This window comes from Anser anser, assembly GCF_964211835.1.
Source record: "Anser anser genome assembly, chromosome: 7".
In the NCBI taxonomy this organism is placed as follows: domain Eukaryota; kingdom Metazoa; phylum Chordata; class Aves; order Anseriformes; family Anatidae; genus Anser; species Anser anser.
Genome location: NC_139727.1, coordinates 8,800,256 through 8,818,739, shown reverse-complemented (window position 1 = coordinate 8,818,739; position 18,484 = coordinate 8,800,256). Strand labels below are relative to the sequence as shown.

The following is an 18,484-nucleotide window of genomic DNA, read 5'->3' as shown; positions in this document are numbered from 1 at the left end:
TAAATATAGTGGGGTTCTCCACAATTCAGGGAGCTGTCAATGTGCAGATAACTCAGTTAATCATATCATCTAAGTCACGGTATAAGCTGCTTCAAAACAAAGCTATCAATAAACTAGGTTCGGTATTGCAGGTTCTGAGGAAAGCTTAGAAATTTATGATAATATAAAGACCTTCAACAGAATAGGGTCTGCTATAATTACTTGGAGTAATAATGCAATGGGACTTCAGCCACAAGTCACAGTTCAAGTTAGCATATTTCATCATCTGTTAATCGGATCACTCTGGGCTCCGAAGGCTGCGGCTAGGCTGGGTGAAAGAACTGGCAGCAAAGCCTGCAGTGAAGACAAAGGCTGGGAGCACACCCAGCCAAGTTTAAGCAAATACTCCAGCAGTTTTTCCTCTGTCAAACTAATTCATGGGTGCTCAGCTTTTAATGGGAAAATCTTAATGAATTTAACACAAATGGCTCTTTTTCTAAAGGCTAACTAGCATATGGATTTATACTTATATAGCTGGAGCTAATTATAGATTTTTTTCATGCTTTTTGGCTACCCTTATCACTAAAGTGGAAAAATATGTACAATACAACATTAAGGCAATGAAATGTTTTTCTCATCCTAGCAAGAAGTCTCAGTTACTTGATTTCTCATTTTAAAATAAAAGTCACCAGTAATCTTTGCCAGCACTGACTGGCCACAGTCAACTGCTTAGCTGATAGCTAATCATTTTAATCGTCTAAAGAGGATTTTCATTAGTTACCTATGGGTATTTAAAAAGTTTTAATTGTTGAGTGTTTAAACTTGCACACCACACTCTTTGAGAGATTGGACAATGTCCCAGGGAGCCTGGGGACTCGATCTGCACACTGGGGTTCTCCAGCCTCAGCACGATGGCACCGTGCCAAGCTGGCAGGTCTGTGCAGAGCCCCTCCAAACCGCCAGAATAAATACGCTCCCACTGGGCTGGCCTCTACTGAGGGAGGCTGGTGATCTGCGAGGAGAGACACAGCGAGAGCTCTGAGATGGGGAAGGCCAGGAGGACCACTGCCATCCCGCTCCAGAGATGACTGGGGTCATTCCCAGCAGCATTCACGCTTTCCCATATGTGCCTATGACTGCATTTTAGATCATTAGACAGAAATTATTTTTTTTTCATGCGTGAAAAAAAATGAAAATGATCATGATCATAAAAAGAAACCTTATGTGAACAAATGTGTTAAAGCAAAACTTTCCTTTTTCTTAGTTTACTCCAAAATTGTGCTTGACTTCACATTCATTAGTAGGTATACTCACAGACATGTTAGACATTCAAGCTAATACTGCAGTCTAATCGAGCTTCAGGAGTGAAGCCCAGTGTAACAGAATGTTCTCACTTGTATACCTTTCAGCAGAAACATGACCATTTATGGATGAACTCAGGCACACTAGAAAAAAAAGAAATCAAAGCTTTAACCTGTATTGTTTTTTCAGTACTCCCTAGAGAAAGAAATCCATGCCAATTATCCCACCAGGTAGTACTTTCTTCAGTGAGTTAGAATCTTAATGGAACCATAAATCAGGCTTTCCTTGGGGAAGGAATGGAAACTTCATTAATTTGTATCATTTGCAGATGTGGCCACCCACTAAAATGGTTGGCTACCATGTGTTTTGCTTCTCAGAAGTGGAGGAGTCAAAGACCTATCACAAAGCACAAAGATGACCAAACGTTTGGAAACTTATAAACATAAGCAGAATGTTACTTGCAAACAATACATAAGCAAAATGATACATATATCTACCTACCTGATAGTGGGTGTGTATACATCCCGGGGAGATATAAGACATATTTTATCCTTCTGTTAGCAACTCTCTTTTTCAACATCAGCTATAAGTATCAGCTTCCAGAAATGGCAGTGGTAGTTGAAAGTACAGTAGGAATTAATGTCTCTTCAGTTCAGGCCATTTTTCTTTCTTCAGGAGCTACCATGAAATCCTTTTGTAAGTTTTACCCTGGCTGAAATAAAGTCTAGAGTTCTTATTAGTTGCTAGAATGAAGTAAGCAACTTAACTCTTTCTCTGCTTCTCCAATAAGGTCACATCACAAAAAAAAAAGATAGAATAAAAGCAATTGTATTTCATCTAAACATGAAGTATGGGACAGAAATGATAATTATACAAGGAATATGTGATGATGATTCATGTACTAGATCTGTAATTGGGTAAGATGAAAAATATACCACCATTATCATCACTTGTATTGAAGGAGCTCTAGTTCATGGAAGAAAAATATTCTCCTATTCTGTCTATAAATTTAAATATTTTTTTTTTTAATAGGCACTAATTACACCAGGAGAAGATTTTAAATTCTTAACTACTTTTTTGTAAGTCTATGTTGCTAATACTGTCTAAACACTGTAGTTATTTTTCTAGCAATAACCTGTTTGAGTCTCACAACAAACCAACAATGCTCTCAATTTACAATATGCTCAGCATCTCTGAAGACTTAAAAGAGATTCTGAAAATCCTGTGAAAGTTCACTATGGAATAAATATCTTAACGTGACCTTATTAAGCAAAACAGCTATTGGAAAAATTGTTACCTTCTTCTCCAACTGCATTCATCTGCAGAGTCCTGCACATGCTTACAGTAGTCAATACAGGACAGTTACATCATTAACAATCAGAGAGGAATAAAAAGCTTTATTCTCATCCATTGAATAACTTGTGTTCTTTCAACATAATTTAATGGAAAGGGCATCTGAAAATATGTAGATCAGGATTAAGATCTGTGCCAAACTGCTCTCTGGGACATGTGAAATAGAACGTGAAAATTCAATCTCAAAGTTTGTCAGTCATTATCATCCTTTGCGTCTGTTTTGTCTTTTCTAAGGGACAAACACAAATTCCACCACCACTCTATTAACTTCCTACTGCCTGCTTAAAGGGTGAATTACTCGAAGGCTGAAGCCTCCTCCTGTTACCGTGGTTAGCAAAGTTTCCTACCTGATGAATCAGGTTCCAGTCAGGATATCTCAAGCTGCTGCTACTAGTAATTATGTTTTCTTTCCTCTCTGTTGTTATTCAAACAACAACAAAATATTTTCTATTTTGGAACAATCTTGACTTCCATCCTCTGAGGAGTGTCCTAGGACTTAGCCCCTCCTTGCCTGCTCTTCCTTGCACCTGACAGGTGCTTTCATTTACTCCATCCTACTCTGTAATTCCAAATTCTACAGAAAAAAAATGGTTCTGACAGTGGAGGAAAATGAGCTACCAAACAGAGGACACAGAGGACACCTTCCAGTCTGACATCCCAAGGGAGCGGCCCTACCTTGCAGGAACCGTGTAACAGGCAGATTGAATCTGATAGACTGAACAGGTACAAGTCAGCTGTACAAAACGTACTTCCAGTGGTTTGAAGAACCACCAGAATCCCTAAACACAGATAAGCAACTCTGAAATGAACACAATGTTTTCTTTCTGCTTCTGGAAAACTGTTGGTGAAAAATAGCACCACCAGCAGGACAGCCCTGCTTCTCTGCACTTTATTATTTTTTTTTCTTTTAAATAATAAAAGAGACCATTCTTTTCACAGAAACCAAACTGCAGCTTCAATCCAGGGTAAATGCATGGCTGGACCAAAGTACAAAGTTATTGATGAAAAACCACATAAAAGAGGTCATTCCTATGTTAGAATTCTAACTAGGCTGTAGTGAAACTGCTAGAGCAAAATTGTGATAACATCACATGGCATCTTGGCCATTGTGTACGCTTTGCAATTGTTCATTTTTAAAAGCATACTGCCAATCCCAACTGGGAGTACACACAAATATTTACCTAACATAATAGTGCAACAACTCGCAGAGATGAAATAAGCTTGAATGGCAAGTTCAAGTTGCCTGCCTGCGTCTCCCCTTGTGTGGTTCCTCCACAGTACATAAACGCTGTCAAGCATTTTCCTTGGCTTCTTTAAAATTAGCAACAATTATACTTAGCTTTTAAAGTAAAACAAACCTTTTAATCATGACAGGATTTAATTAAATCCATCTTATTTAAAGTAACAGCCCCCGGGGCAGGAAGGGAAAGGCATGAAAAGGTGAAGAATCAATGAGTAACACAGGACATTAATAAAACTCAGACTAGAATGAAATGTTGATTCCTTTGCATATTTTCCAGAGAAACTTTCCAATTTTGTGAGGACTTTCTTGAAAATTGCTTTTCACTAACTATCTCTCATATCTCATAGGGTTTCTGTTTTAAGGCTGTGTGATAAGAAGAATGTTACGGGAGCATTCTAGGTATACAGGACGTAATTGGGTGCTCAAATTGGTTTCGCAGTTAATTAAACCATTAGAACTGTGAAAATAATTCTTTTTTTTTTTTTTCCCACACCCAGTAAGAGGAATGCAAAGCTTAGAGAATGGAGTATAATGAAATTCTCTGTGAAACAAACACCTCACAGGTATTTTATGTCTTTTTTTTTATTTCTGGGGTGGTTTTTTTTTCATTTAAAGCAATATTTATACTTCTAATTTTTAAAAATAAAGAAAACCACAAGATCTTGTTTAATTGTTTTGTTTACACAATTCAAAGGGAAATAGCTTGAACTTAGGTTTTTAAGTTTGGCAGGCATGAAATAATTTTTAACTATCTTAATGTAAAAATCTAGGTAGATTAACTTCAGTAGAATAACCAGTGCTGAGCAAATTGCATTTCTGAGTTGACAACAGGGATAACAAGACAGAAACCCCAATAATTTTGGAACCTCATAAGGAATTCATTTTCTCCACAAAGTTAAGAGATCACTGAGAACAGAAGTGAGGCAGAGAATTGCTGAACTCCTCTGTTTCTAGGACAGCTGTTACAACATGAAATGATTCTATAAGATAAACTCCCAGGAAACTCTGATTTTATGAGTTAGGGTCTTCATTGTTCATGCTATATCCAAATTATTGAGGTCTATGTATTGTGACAAAAGATGGGCCTCTTTTTGCCTTCTGTTGACTGACAATACAGACATTTTTCATCAACAGAAAGCAACGGAGAAATGAACACTTGAACATTTTTAGGAACACATCACAGGATTTCCTGGAGTTTCAGAATTCCTGCCTAATATCCAAAATATCAAAGAAAGTGGTTCTCAAGCAGACAGATATGAGAAGCCTCTACAACGATAATGCTGCTGCCCATCTGCCTACTGAAAATGAAATCTATTTATGGCCTCACAGTACAGGCACACAAAATTGCTATGACTTTTGAAAACCTTGGCCAGCTGAATTGCTCCAAACCTGTCCTTCACTAGATGTGCTGTTATATTTTTGTTATAATGTTAAAACAACACTGTCATTTCCTTAGAATAACCAATACTGTAATTTGCAAAACCAAGATGATGGGAATAGATCAAGTCAAGAGTTATTTTGGCTTAAAACTTAAATGTCTGATGAACTGGGTGAGACAGAATCACAGAAAACTACTGCATAACAATTGTGGGAACACAAAGGGTTGTTTGAGGATTTCTAAACTGCAAAGGCAACAAAGCATAAGATGGAGGGAGATCAGATCTGGGAAACTATGCAGCTGTTGGTATGTTAAGGTCTTAAAGTTCTATAAATTACAAAAGTGACATGGAAAAATCAGTAAGATTTGATGGTCATAAGAAGAACTGGGCAGACCAACCCTACCTTTCCCAAATTCCTAATAAAATAATCCTAATAAATCTTAAAAAAAAATGTTATTAGATGATCATTGTATTCCAAAAGCAACAGTCTAATGAAAACCAACATTTTGGAACATCATATATGCCACTGTATATTATTATTTCACTGTTGCTAAAATACAGAGTTTAAGGTGACATTAGCAGCAGACTGATTTAATATCCATTTAGAAGGCAAATATGCATTTTTAATTCCATTTACTTTTGCTGTGCTTTTTAAACTCAGCTCTGACAGAAAGGAAGTCAGACATCTGGATAAATGAGATAGGTTGATTGAATATTGATAAGCCGATTTTTAATTTATCAAGGTTATCTAGAGGTGCTAACCTGGTGCCACATACTAACAAGAAATATCAACACACTAAATGATGTGTGCAGTGAAATATTTCTTTGGGGGAAACAGCTCTGGATGGGCTGGGATTCTTAAAATTAGAACCTTGCAGTGGGGATAGAAAGTGACTTCCTGAGGGGAAATTAAAAGCAGGTGAGAAGTGTGACAGAGAGACAGAGATGAATAGGTGGCAAATTTTATACTTTGCTCAGACTGCAACATAAAAGCCACATCAAATCAGTACAGATGAGAGAGAAAGAAAGAGAGAGAACTACCTTTGTGAAAAGTACAGTTAACATGACACAAAAAATGCTAATGTTTCACTTTTCCAAATTTTCACAGCAGGGCAGGTAATCATTACAGACCTTACAGTGCACTCTGCATTGTCACAATCCGCAAAGCTTGGCAGCCGCCCACGGAAGACCACGTCCAAACAGCTGAGAGCGGGTGAGCAAGCATTGTTCTTCAGTCTCAGGGATTCAGAGCAGAGCACAGCACATTGCAGCAAGAATAATGTCACAGGAATATGCAAGACTGGGGGGAGAAAAAAAAAGCACAGATTGGCCCACAGAAGAATTTCAATAAAATGGAGTTTTGTAGTAGCATGGGGGCAATCTCAGATATGTGCATGTTTGTTTTCATTAGAGAGAAGTCATTAGAATATTTCATTTCATAAATTTGTTGATAATTTAAAAGCAACGTGAGACTCTCAAGTAAACATCACTGTGGGCAGAAAAGAGCAGAAATAAAGCTTTTCTTCAGGATTTTTTCTTGTGAATCTAGAAGTACTGAAACCTTACTTCAGAACTTCAGTCAGAATAAGAAAATAAAAAAAGAGAATTTTGATGCATGGAAAGAAACTGCTTTGAAACACTACTTCCTTCAAATTCTATTGATTCCTCAAATACTTCTCAATAATCTTATCTCATAGTTTCAAAATTTATAAGAGAATAATAATTTCTTAGAAGACAATTAGCCTACATGGTCATGTTTGCTTGATAGTTAAATAACACAGGCACATGACTGTAGCTGCAACCTGCCTCCCAGCTGGAACTAAATCAGCTTGTCACATTTGGACACATTTTGCTATGGGTGGAGTTACAGTCAAGATAATTTTATTTTCATGTGTTTTAGCTCCTGCCCACTCTCTACTATGTCAGCAGTAAGTAGCATAACTGTGGCATCTCACACTCCCCCTGAGTGGTGCCAGCTGAGACGGCCGCAGTAGCAGTGTCTCGGTGTTGACTGCTGGCAACGTAGCTCTAGGCGTGGGGTTTCTACCATAGCTATGTTAGGATGCGACCTCACAGATCACTTTCTTGTTGCTGTCCTGCATGAAAGAAACTGAGGTATTCAATGAAAATTTCCTGTCGTTACTCATCTTTACGTCTTTTCCAATTTTGCAAGACCTTACTTACTGCAATCTTTCACCTGTATTCGTAACTGTGTGGGACATACAGATTGAAATAGGATTCCCCCTAACTCAAACCAGAAGTGTCTCCTTCCATCAATTCCCCAAACACTTTTCCCTAATAGTCTCTCAAAGTTTCATAGTTTGTAGCAGATAAATGCTGTAGCTGTTTTACATTTCAGAGACAGACACAAAAGTGTTCTTACAGCTTTTTCCCCCAGATAGAAACACAATTAAGTAGACAGCCCATGCATCTCCCTGTCACATGTATCATTCTAGTCTCATGCTTTTCATCTGTTCACTGTTCTACACGCCTCTGTGATTTTTCTCCTGTATGAAACAAATTACCCCCTGGTTTGTGTTTAAACACTTATGTGTTTAGTTCTTCTTACAGTTTTTCTTAATTCTTTACTTATTTAAAATAATACCTCTAGACTTTGTTAGATTGCTTATCTAAGGAGATCCCATCTTCATTACAAAGACAATTTCTTTTACACCCCATATATTTGCATTTGATCTGTACAGAGTAGAATTCTCTCCTTCATGACTTTACAGCTGTTTACAACTGAGCACAAGCTATATCAATAGTTCATGGTTTGTCCTCCTTTTAGGACAGCTTACCACCAGCTGCACATTTTGGCCTGCCATTTGTAAAATCTGCTTCCCCCCACACACACACTTTTTTTTTTTTTTTTCATTTTTGGGGACCCATTTAATAGAACTGTCTGAAATGAAAATGATTCATTGAAAAGGTAGCTTCAGGACCTGTCTTAGCACCTACCTATATACTCCACCATTTCCCAAGTGACAACTTGATCAGAAGCACGTTATTATTTCTAAAAGCTTACCTTCATGTCTGCATATAAGGTCGTATTTCTTATTTGTTCTGAAAATACTGGTGTTTCAGATTGTTACAAGGTTTCCCCAGCAATAAAGAAATAATCCAGGGTGTTTGCTGTAAAATAAAGCAGAATAAAGTGAAATAAAATATATAAAAACATAAATTCATACATCTGAGAACACAGGCAAATATGCTAATAAATGTGTAGTGTTTAGATCTACACATTTGAGACAGATTCTGATTTTTTGCATTCAATGCACTGTAAATGAATCAAAGCCAATGTAAAGGAGTAAATCACTACTACACTTGAATAAAGGTAACTAACTCCTGATAAAGAAATTGTTTCAGAATTATTCTAGATTCCAAAAATTATTTCACGCTGCCATAGTTTTTCTGTGCTTGTAAAACATATATGATTTTATCACTGCAGCTGAGATTCTTCATGATTATAAGTTTTTACTAGTCACATTCCTCTCAACGACAACAAAAGGAGCAAGGGGAAGCTGGAACTGATAAGGACATAGTCTGAATTTGACCTCTTTTGAATGACCCATACTACTGTCTTGCTTCAATTCCTCTTGCCTCTTAGAGGCTATCAATTGGAAATAGAAATCTGAAATATTAAACTGATAATGCGCAACTTTAATTTATTTCAGACATTATCATACTGTATCAATTTGCACAGCTCTGAGAATCAGTCTCTGTGAATTAATGATGCATCTCCATATCTGCATGGGAAAGATAGAGGGCTGTGACAACGTTTACATCTGATACTATTAGAGTCTCTTCAATGATAATCATTAACAAGTCCATTAATGAGAATATATTTCCCTGAGGCACTATGGCCATTTGGCACTGTAATCTAAATCTATAGTCTCCAGAAACTCTATTCAGAAGGCAATGAAGTAAGTCCCTGAACTATATAAAGGTTATCAGTCAAATTGTCTCACTGAGAAAAAAATATGACAGAGACTTCATTCAATATTGGCAGTATAGAAGATTAAAATGTACAATTGTCTATTTTTGTAAACCAATAACTATTAGAAACGCAGTGAAAAGTTAAATCCTGTATTCCAAAGGCTTTGAATAACCAAGCAACAAATACTCAGATCCTTAACTTTTAAAAGGTTATATTTAACTGGAGTAACAATGGTAAGAAACTCATCACACTGATTATTTTAAAAATCTAATAATAATGACAGACTTGTTAGAGCACAAATCCTGTTGGCCTGAAATCTGTACCATAACTTATTTAGATATGACTGAATTAAGAGCTACTGCAATATGCATTTCCTTATTGCTCAGCAGATGAAACAAGGGTTCAAGGAACAGAATAATTACTTTCATTCCATTTTTTTCCCCTTTAAATAAAAATACAAACCTCTTTCTATCCGCTTTGAAACCGGTTTCACCTAAAACAAAGTGATAATCATTCCCCCTACAATGTGTATCTAAGTTGACAGCTTCACAAGAAACGAATATTATGGGCAAAAATAGACAGCTGTTCCCAAGTCCTAATATTTACTGAAAGAAAGAAAGTGGGTGGGCATCATTGCTGCAATCTCTCACTCTACAACTTTAAAGCAAACAGAATTGCAGACTCCTGGACAATACTCTTGGCATCCTTCACCTATGTTAAATGAAAAGCTTGCTGGAGTCAAGAAAATGGAAGTCTTCCTTTAAACCTGCATTACTGAAGAGGATTTTTCTTAAACCACCACAATATCACATCCAGTTATTCTCATTAAAAGTCTCTTCGTGAAGGCACAATTTCCCTGAATGTCAGTATTATGTAAAGTAAAATAAATTATTCCCAAAATATAAAGAAAGTATAGTTTGGTGTACTGAAGTTATGGGTAATCATTCCTGGAAAATATAACCTAATCAGTATCTCTACAGCCTCTAAGATGTCTGCTGAACAAGTCTCATATTTCCACAGATCTGCCCTGATCCTGAAGGATTTTGCTTTTGTGGATAAATATCAATTTATCTTGAAAGTATTACAGAAGGTGAAAGACAACTAGCAATAAATTATTATTTTTTTGATTATATTGCAATACAAATGTAAACAATTTCCTCAAGAGTTAGCACTGATCATCTGTTATTTTTGGGATTATCAAACTATTTTTTTTCCCAGCAATAAAATCTATTGATTTAGAAGCCGATTGTGTTTTTCACTCCATGTATCATGAGGAGATCCTGTACGGAGATTGACTGTTAGCACAGAATTGAATACTAATGTCTTTTCATACTTTTATTATATTCATGGTGATCCCTATCCTTTGTTAACATACTGACATGAGAAATAAAATAGATGTGGAGGAGATTGAATCCTACACCTGTTTAATGTGAGATTCTTAATTTTTTTGTGTGTAGCTGCTGTGAGAAACAGAGGAATGAACTAGACAAGCCTTCAGTTTAATCCAGTGTAGAAAATTCTGTCTCTGTAAGCAATACCCAGTTTAGAAAAGCCTTAAACATCATCTGTTTCCTTGTAGGTCTCTCTCAGACAAGTTGGGTAATTACGTACTCGGCTTGTGTCTTTCTTCAGTTTCTTTAGCTATGTTACAATTTCAAGGTTAATTTCCTAGAGTGAAAAACATGCTTTAAAATTTCATGTATCATATACTGCTCTTAGCTGTAAGGGAAACGTTAAGACCATCAAACTTCAAAAGCTATTATTACTTTCTAAGAATCTAACATTTAAAAACAGAACTTGAAATTTCAAATAACAAATAAGTTATAATTTACTCAGTGAACATCAAGGTCAGATCTAAGGAACTGCTTGTGAAATGTTACATTTAGAAATGTAAAGCAAGTCTTGTATTATAAAATACAATGAAGTGTTTTAAAATCCAAATCCCTCCACTCTCTCAAAAGGAGCGGATTATTTTTTCCTGGAAATAAGCACACTGCTAGATTCAGACAACGTTTGCCAAATCTGAGTCTGGATTAATGTTTCAATGTGAAGACATAATACCTTGGAAAGAGAAAACAAACATAATGAACCTGACAAGAACAGCAGTGCACACAAGGGTTAGCCATGGGAACAAGAAATGTACCAAAATTAATCACTTCTAGAAAAGTGCAACTTCTTCATGATCATCTTAAGCAGTTGCCAATGATGAGGACAACTTTCAACATTAAGCAATATAGAAGATAGGCTTTAAAAAAAATAATAATGCAAAGAGATTAAAGAATGGCGATAGGTCTCCTCATATTCAGCTGAAGCAATAAATAGTGATGAATTTTCTGAAACACTGAGAAGCATGCGTCAGCACACAAAGGTACTTGAACCGTATTTGTGGCAATTCACAAGAAAACTTGAAATCAAATTTCCCAGCAAAATGTTTCTTTCCCAGTATATTCAACCACCTGGGGTGTTCTAACAGTGTTGCTCTCATCCTTTGTCGCACTGGCTGAGCAAAATGTCTGGCAGAGTTCTACATCAACACTTCTGCAAATGGAGTTGAATTCAAATTCTTAACAAAAGTATTTGAAAAATACTCAATAGATTTTCACTATCCCTATTGTTTCTTATTTTTTTCTGATATACAGAGCAGTACTTGCTTTTCTTAAACAATCAACTGATTTTTTTTTTTAAACTGGCTCACAGGAACTTCAGCAAACTACTGTATCTGTTGTCTCAAGTAGGTGCTTACTATTTATGTATGAACATTAATTTGGCACCTTCAAATTTAAAAAGAGACATAACTTAAGATTAATTGAATCATCTTTACAAGATAATTTCTCTAATGTTTTACATACAGTGCAGCATTACAGTCTCCAAATTCTATTTCAAGCAGGGTATTAAGAGTTGCCTGCTTTTGTGATCCATTATATTCTGCTTTAAAGTATACTAATGCACAACTTGCACTACTGAATTGTCTCCTTGAGGTTTGGCATCTGCTTAACATGGCCATCTCTGGCAGGAACATGGCTTCCATGGTAATAAAGTAGCAGAGAGATTTCTAATTACCTCTGGATAGCTAACCTTCATTATTGTTCCATGACTCCACTGAGTCAGTGTTCCTGGAAATCACTCATCACAGGTGATGCCTCCAAACAGGCTGACTCTGCAAGACAGGAAAAAAGTCGTTTTAATGACTTAAAAATAATAATCAGAAATATACAGAGAGATGAAATGGAAAAGGAGAAAGAAAACACTGTTATGCAATGATATGAAGATTAAAACAAAGAAAAATAGGAGACAGCAGAAAAAGATATAGTGGGAAAGTAAGACTAGGTAGAAGGCAGCAGAATGGGAAGAAAGCTCAGGGACAAATGTCAGAATAACTGCTCTTGCTTCTCCATACACAGAGAAGTTGTATGTCAAGTATCTCAGTCTAGGTACATATACAGACTAATGTCCGTTTGCTGTACAGTATCTGTCTCTCTAGTCTTCTGGGGTAATTTCACAAGTCAGGCTCAAGCTCTTCCAAAAAGGTTACAAACTGAAGGGTACACCAATTTCTATGGACAACTGCTCCCTGAACTGTGTAGTTTTATAAGAAAAACAAACAAAACAAAAATCTGACCCTAGATTGGCCTTTCTGGGTCTCCAAACACACTTCTGTGCAAATCACATGGCAGCCCACTTTTGGGAGAGAAGTTGGCAGTTGCTGGCAGTTCACAGTCTCAAAAAAAGCTTTTAATAACTTGTTCACTTCACTGTATCTGACTATAAACAAACCTTTTGTTATCTTCTAAAATACCAGTTGTACCGGGAGTACACAGAGCTTCAGAAAGGATTATATTTATCAAGACTGTTGCTGCAAATATTACTTTTACAGTCTCAAATGTCATCTTCAAATCTAAACACCTGCAAGTCTCTGATATGGCCACATCAATTCTGATTGGATCACCCAGTAACAAACCATCAAGTCTTGCTGGTTTTGTGGTTGTGTGCCCTTACCTTTTTTTCCTTTCTGTAGTCTGCAACAGCTTTCTGGGAATGTATTATTCCTTGGGAAATTTAAAATCTGCACTGGGCTTTTCAATGAAAGAAAATATTCACCAGCTTTATAAACAGTAAAAAGTGCTGTAAACATATTCACAGAAATGAAATGGAGCAGTTTTCTTATCGGTTTCAATGTAAATAACACAGTACGAGACATGCAGAACTGACTGCAGATCCATGTTTTGTTATGCTGTTGGCATATACATGATGCTTTGTACTTAGGAAAAACTGATGTTGCAAATGCTGTTTGACTGACCAAGTCATGAAGAAAAAATAATTTTATCATTTGTGCCCTGGTTTATTGTGGTAGCATCTGATTAAATAGTGGTCTAAAACCATAGCTTCCCATAATCTCACAACCACCACAGAGTACGTATAACCTTTTTAAACTTCAGAGTTGCCGCTGATGTTTAGACAAGTATTATTCCAGTTAAAATATTTGCCTTCCAAAATTATTTTCACAGTAATTCTTCAGTGAATTTTGGATACTTATGATCATTCATGTTTCCAAGTTTCAAGTGTGATTCGAAGTTACCTGCCATGGAGAGAAAAATCTTCATCCCTGATACTAGTGCCATACAGAGAACATGGGGACAAAGAAACATCAGACAGCAGAAACCTTTCTGCCAGACTGTGAGATAGGAAGACTCATACCGATTGTCACTCCTGAACCAAAACCTAAGCCGAGACTTGCTTTTATCTATATATTTTAGTTTTGGGAAACTGTAGAGAAAAAATGAAGTAGAAGGACTGCATGAAAGTCTCCTGAGATTATGAGATATTCAGGACCTTGCAATGGAAGAAGGGTTGAGAGTAGGACTAGGATACAAATTTGGATCTTAGAACGGCACTCCAAACATTTTGTTCAAAGTACTTTCTTTAGAGAGTCAGCCAATTTTTCCATCTTTTACTATTTTTAATTACTCGACTAATGCAAGAACTGACTCCCAAATAGGACAAAAATGTGTGTTCCAACAAAACAAGGCATTTTCTAAAACTACTTATGCCTTTTTGAAAGGAAAGGAATTTCAGAGGTCTTCTGAGATGAGAACTAACTAATTTTTAAATAAGCTCATTTAAGTTTCTTATACAATGCCTTGTCTAGAATTACTTGAATCTTTAGCTTCATCCTAGCAACCAATTGCAGCCCCAAAATAACTTTGTAGATTGTCCTCCCATAGGTAGTTTTGAGTCTTTTGAAATAACAAGTACCATGTGGCACAATTACAAGGGATAATTTGGTAGTACAGAGAATATAATCGCACAGTATTTCATAACTGAGTCATCCCAGAGACAGAAATTAAAAGTAGAAACAAAAAATAAATTGATTGTAAGCTTAAAATATTCTGGCCAATAAATGCAAGCATCCAACATACTTCACATGTATGTGCTACAAGTAGCTCTGGGTAAATTATGCAGCACCTGGTAAATACTGTTAATTTACTTGCATCTAAGTTAATTACAGATTCCAACAAGCAATCAGATATGATTAAATTACTTTTTGGGAAATGATCAAATGGTTCAGGCTGAAGGAAGACAGCTTAAAATAGACCTTGAAAGGTAGCACTAATTAGGCAAACTCTTAATTCTTCTTATTTTTCAGCTTCAGAATTTTCTTCAGCTTCAGGGACAAATTTTCCTTTCAGAGCACCATGTGAAAAACAGCTGTAATCATTGCAGGGCTTGTACAGGTAAACTGAAAGCAGAATTTTAATCTCCCATGGAGAATTTCTTTTGACCTCCTTTATACTCCAAAAAGTATTTGACAAAACAAAACAAAACAAAAAAACACAAGCTTTGAGAAAAAACATCTACCTGTTCTTACTGAGCTTTCATAGTGACTTATGACAACTGGTCCAGATGCTGTGGTGAATTCACACATCAACTTTCTTCTTTAGAAAGACATTAAAGGTAGGGACTATTGGAATATTCTGAAAGCAAGAGGTGGAAGAAAACAGCTAAGCAAGCAGCATTACTTGAGAAGAGATAATAAGTAGGGAGAGGAAGGAGATGGGAGGTCAGGAACTCTCTGGAGTCATTTGGGAAGCTATTTTCAATAAAGCAATATGCAGAATGATTAATATCACCCAGAATATAAATGATCTTATATCTGTCTCTGACATCGTCTCTCAATGAGGCCCATTTTCCATTTTGATTAGAAGTTACCTGTTCCTCCCTGACTTCCTTAATGCTCTTCCCTTTCTCACCTATTCTTGGAACTGTCGTATTTTCACTTTTTTCATTGCACCAAAATATACCTCCTTCAGTAACCTCAAAGCACCTTCCTTCTGCCTCTTGTTTCCATTTCTAATCACACTAGAGACTTCAGTTAATCCAAAAAACAAACAAACAAACAAAAAAACCCCACAACCATAGTTTTCAACATACAAATCTAACCCACAGAAACATTTTACATTTACATTTTACAGAAACAAATTACAACCACCTCCATCTTCTGCAGTAAAAAGAAAAACCTCTGTACCTACATCACCAGGAAACTGCCTTATTAAAGATCATGGGGTAGCAAATGTGTTTTTAAGTGTCACTAATGATAGCAAAAGATAACTTTATACACCCAACTACAGCCATACTGTAATAACCACTATTAACAATAATTGCCACATTTTTCCTGTTTGATACATTAGGTCATTGCATAAAGACAAGTGACATGTGCCTTATGGATAGGTAAATCTCAGTTTATATTCAGGATATACCTAATACCATGCAATCTTTCAATCTTTTATAATTGCCAGGAAAGTAAAAGGCATATTTCAAACCTCCAAAAATGCCCAAACTTGTTTTATGATCAAGAATACTGTGTACATGGTGCAAGCTGAACACTTAGAGATATAGCCAAATACACGTTTTGTTTTTAATAATGTACTAGTAATAGTTTTTCCATTCTTCTCTCTCAACAGAATAAAACCGTTTTACCACACCAATACTTTATCCTGAATGGGAGTACATATAGTTTAACATAAATAACTGAGAAATGTTAAAATTATACTGAAAATCTCAGGTTTTATGAATGGTTCTGGCTACAGCTCAGGCTTTTGGAAAACACCAGCAACAAGTTCATTTACTCAAGAGTATATTTTCCCACCTGTAGCATACTATTTGTTCATCAATTTTGTATTACTGAGCCCCAGAGTGCAGCACTTCAGATGAAGACAGAAAGGACAAAGTGTGGGTGGATAGACATAAAGTGTTTATATATGCCAGGCTGTCTGATCAAAAAAAAAAAAAAAGGAATTACTCATAAACGGGACTTCTGAGACAAGTATTAGACACAACTTCGCCTCCTAATTCTGTGAAAATTCAAGAGAGCCTCCACTCCACTGCAGGTAGAACTAGCCTAAGTAGCAAATTAGAACTGCTTTTTTTCCATTCTTCTGTTTTTCATGACTCATCTGGCATTGGTAGAGGGCTTAGTCTTGCAAGACGCATCTTTAGTTGTGAACTTCAGTAGGACAGATCAAGGTCTGCTGCTGCTACATTTAGCAAGATCAGTTCCTTAATGTAACTGATATGCTGGAGGAGAATGTAGAGTTGCTCCCAGAGGACCCTTGTGAAATTAATCCACCAGACTGAGGGAAGAACGGATAGTCTCCCTGTCTTAGGTGGAGTCAAATCCCTTTGGACACCCTTGAATCTTTTCGGTAAAAAACACTTCTAAGTCCCAGGAATATAAAAGTAATTCTGAAGATCTTACTGTATTTTTCTTTTTAACAGACTGGTTACATCAAAATGCCAATATTTATAAAGAAATTGCCAGTTAAAGAAAAATTGCGAATATCACAGAAGAATCTTCGATCCCATACCTGCCTAAACAACCAGAGGTACTGAATATGTTCTATGACTAATAAGCTGATAATAAGCACATATTTTGATACTAATAAGGAGCTCCCCATATCTAATATAAACTTCTATATTTTCATGTATAATCATATATTGAAATATACATTGGTATATATATCGATAGATTTATATATGCCAGTTCCCCTTCTGTATAATATATATACATATGTGTATAGACACACATTTAAAAATGTTACACACATGCAGAGATACAAACAAATGCAAATAAATAGAGGCTCTATTACAATGGAGTAAACCAGCTGACTTTTGTGCCTACTGCACCAGTCCTCAACTGTGAACGTCTACATCTTCCTCCTTTTCCCAGGGACCCCCATGTCATACAAGATTTGCACTCCGTTTCCATCTTTAAAACAAATTTCACCTGAAAGAGGCATCAGTACAACTTTCGATCACACATTATTTCCGTAGCTCCACCTGATCACCACCCTTTCACTGTCTGAAGCATTATCATTTAACCCTTAAACTAAACAGCTACTAAGCTCTTTGGGCTTTGGAAGATGCCTGTTTACACACCCAGAAATAAATCTTAAAAAATAAATAAGTAAAATAAAATAAAATAACACATGGTAGGACTGATGAGAACAGCAACAGCTGTAGATGTGCAGGGGCATGAACACTACCACCACAGGGAGGTGAATCAAATTAATAATTTGTTCATTTGGGGGAATTAAGTTGATTTTTTAAATCACCTCTTCTTTTAAATACCATTATTCCACCTTCATAAGAACTACAGCATACATCTGTGTGCACACAGGTGAAAGTGTTAAGCGTGTGTATTTCTCACTTGTTTTGAAGCTGAAATTCACATCTTTGTTTTAAAGGGCACTACACATCAAAGTATTACATAATTTGACTATGATTTCTTCCAGAAATAACTTTTGCTGTCAGTTAACACCCACTGAACACTATGGAAATTCAAAGAAAAACAGCCTGGGAACATTGCAGCTGACCCATAAACAAGCCCGTTTGATACGTGTGCCTTTTCTCTCAATAAACAACTCAGCCACAGGAAAGTTACCATGGAGAAAGGTACAAATTTTGGAAAAGTAAGATAATCTCTGAGAATGACTGATACTCTTTTAATGAAACTGATGTTACAAGATACCTCTTACTTTACAGCAGTGGCTTTTGAGCCACTTGCTCATAGCTAAGCTTCAAAGATGCATTGAAGTCAGTTAACAGGTACCAGAGATGCACCAGAAACAGACTTAAAATAATAACAATATAAAAATAAATAAATAAATACATATATATATATAATTAATTGTATCTTATTCCGCACCACAGACTTAATATTTCTTGGCTGCAACTTCCTATCTTTCCCATGATACCCTTAAGTCTGTCTCTGGTGAAAACATCACCAAGAAGTGC

The 18,484-nt window shown here is 36.2% G+C and overlaps 1 protein-coding gene across 4 annotated transcripts in view; it reads left to right on the top strand.

Annotated features, from left to right (window-relative positions):
- LOC310902395 (uncharacterized protein) overlaps positions 1-18,484 on the top strand; it is a 115,854-nt gene that overhangs the window by 89,150 nt on the left and 8,220 nt on the right. For 2 of the 4 annotated variants that reach the window (XM_083843908.1, XM_083843907.1), the window contains 2 exons: positions 16,967-17,073; positions 17,983-18,142. In XM_083843908.1, the coding sequence (XP_083700034.1) occupies positions 16,967-17,073; positions 17,983-18,142 (267 nt within the window). Of the gene's footprint in view, positions 1-4,374; positions 4,441-6,364; positions 6,554-16,966; positions 17,074-17,982; positions 18,143-18,484 lie in introns of those variants that run through there. The other 2 variants (XR_014586690.1, XR_014586689.1) reach the window with 2 other exon arrangements.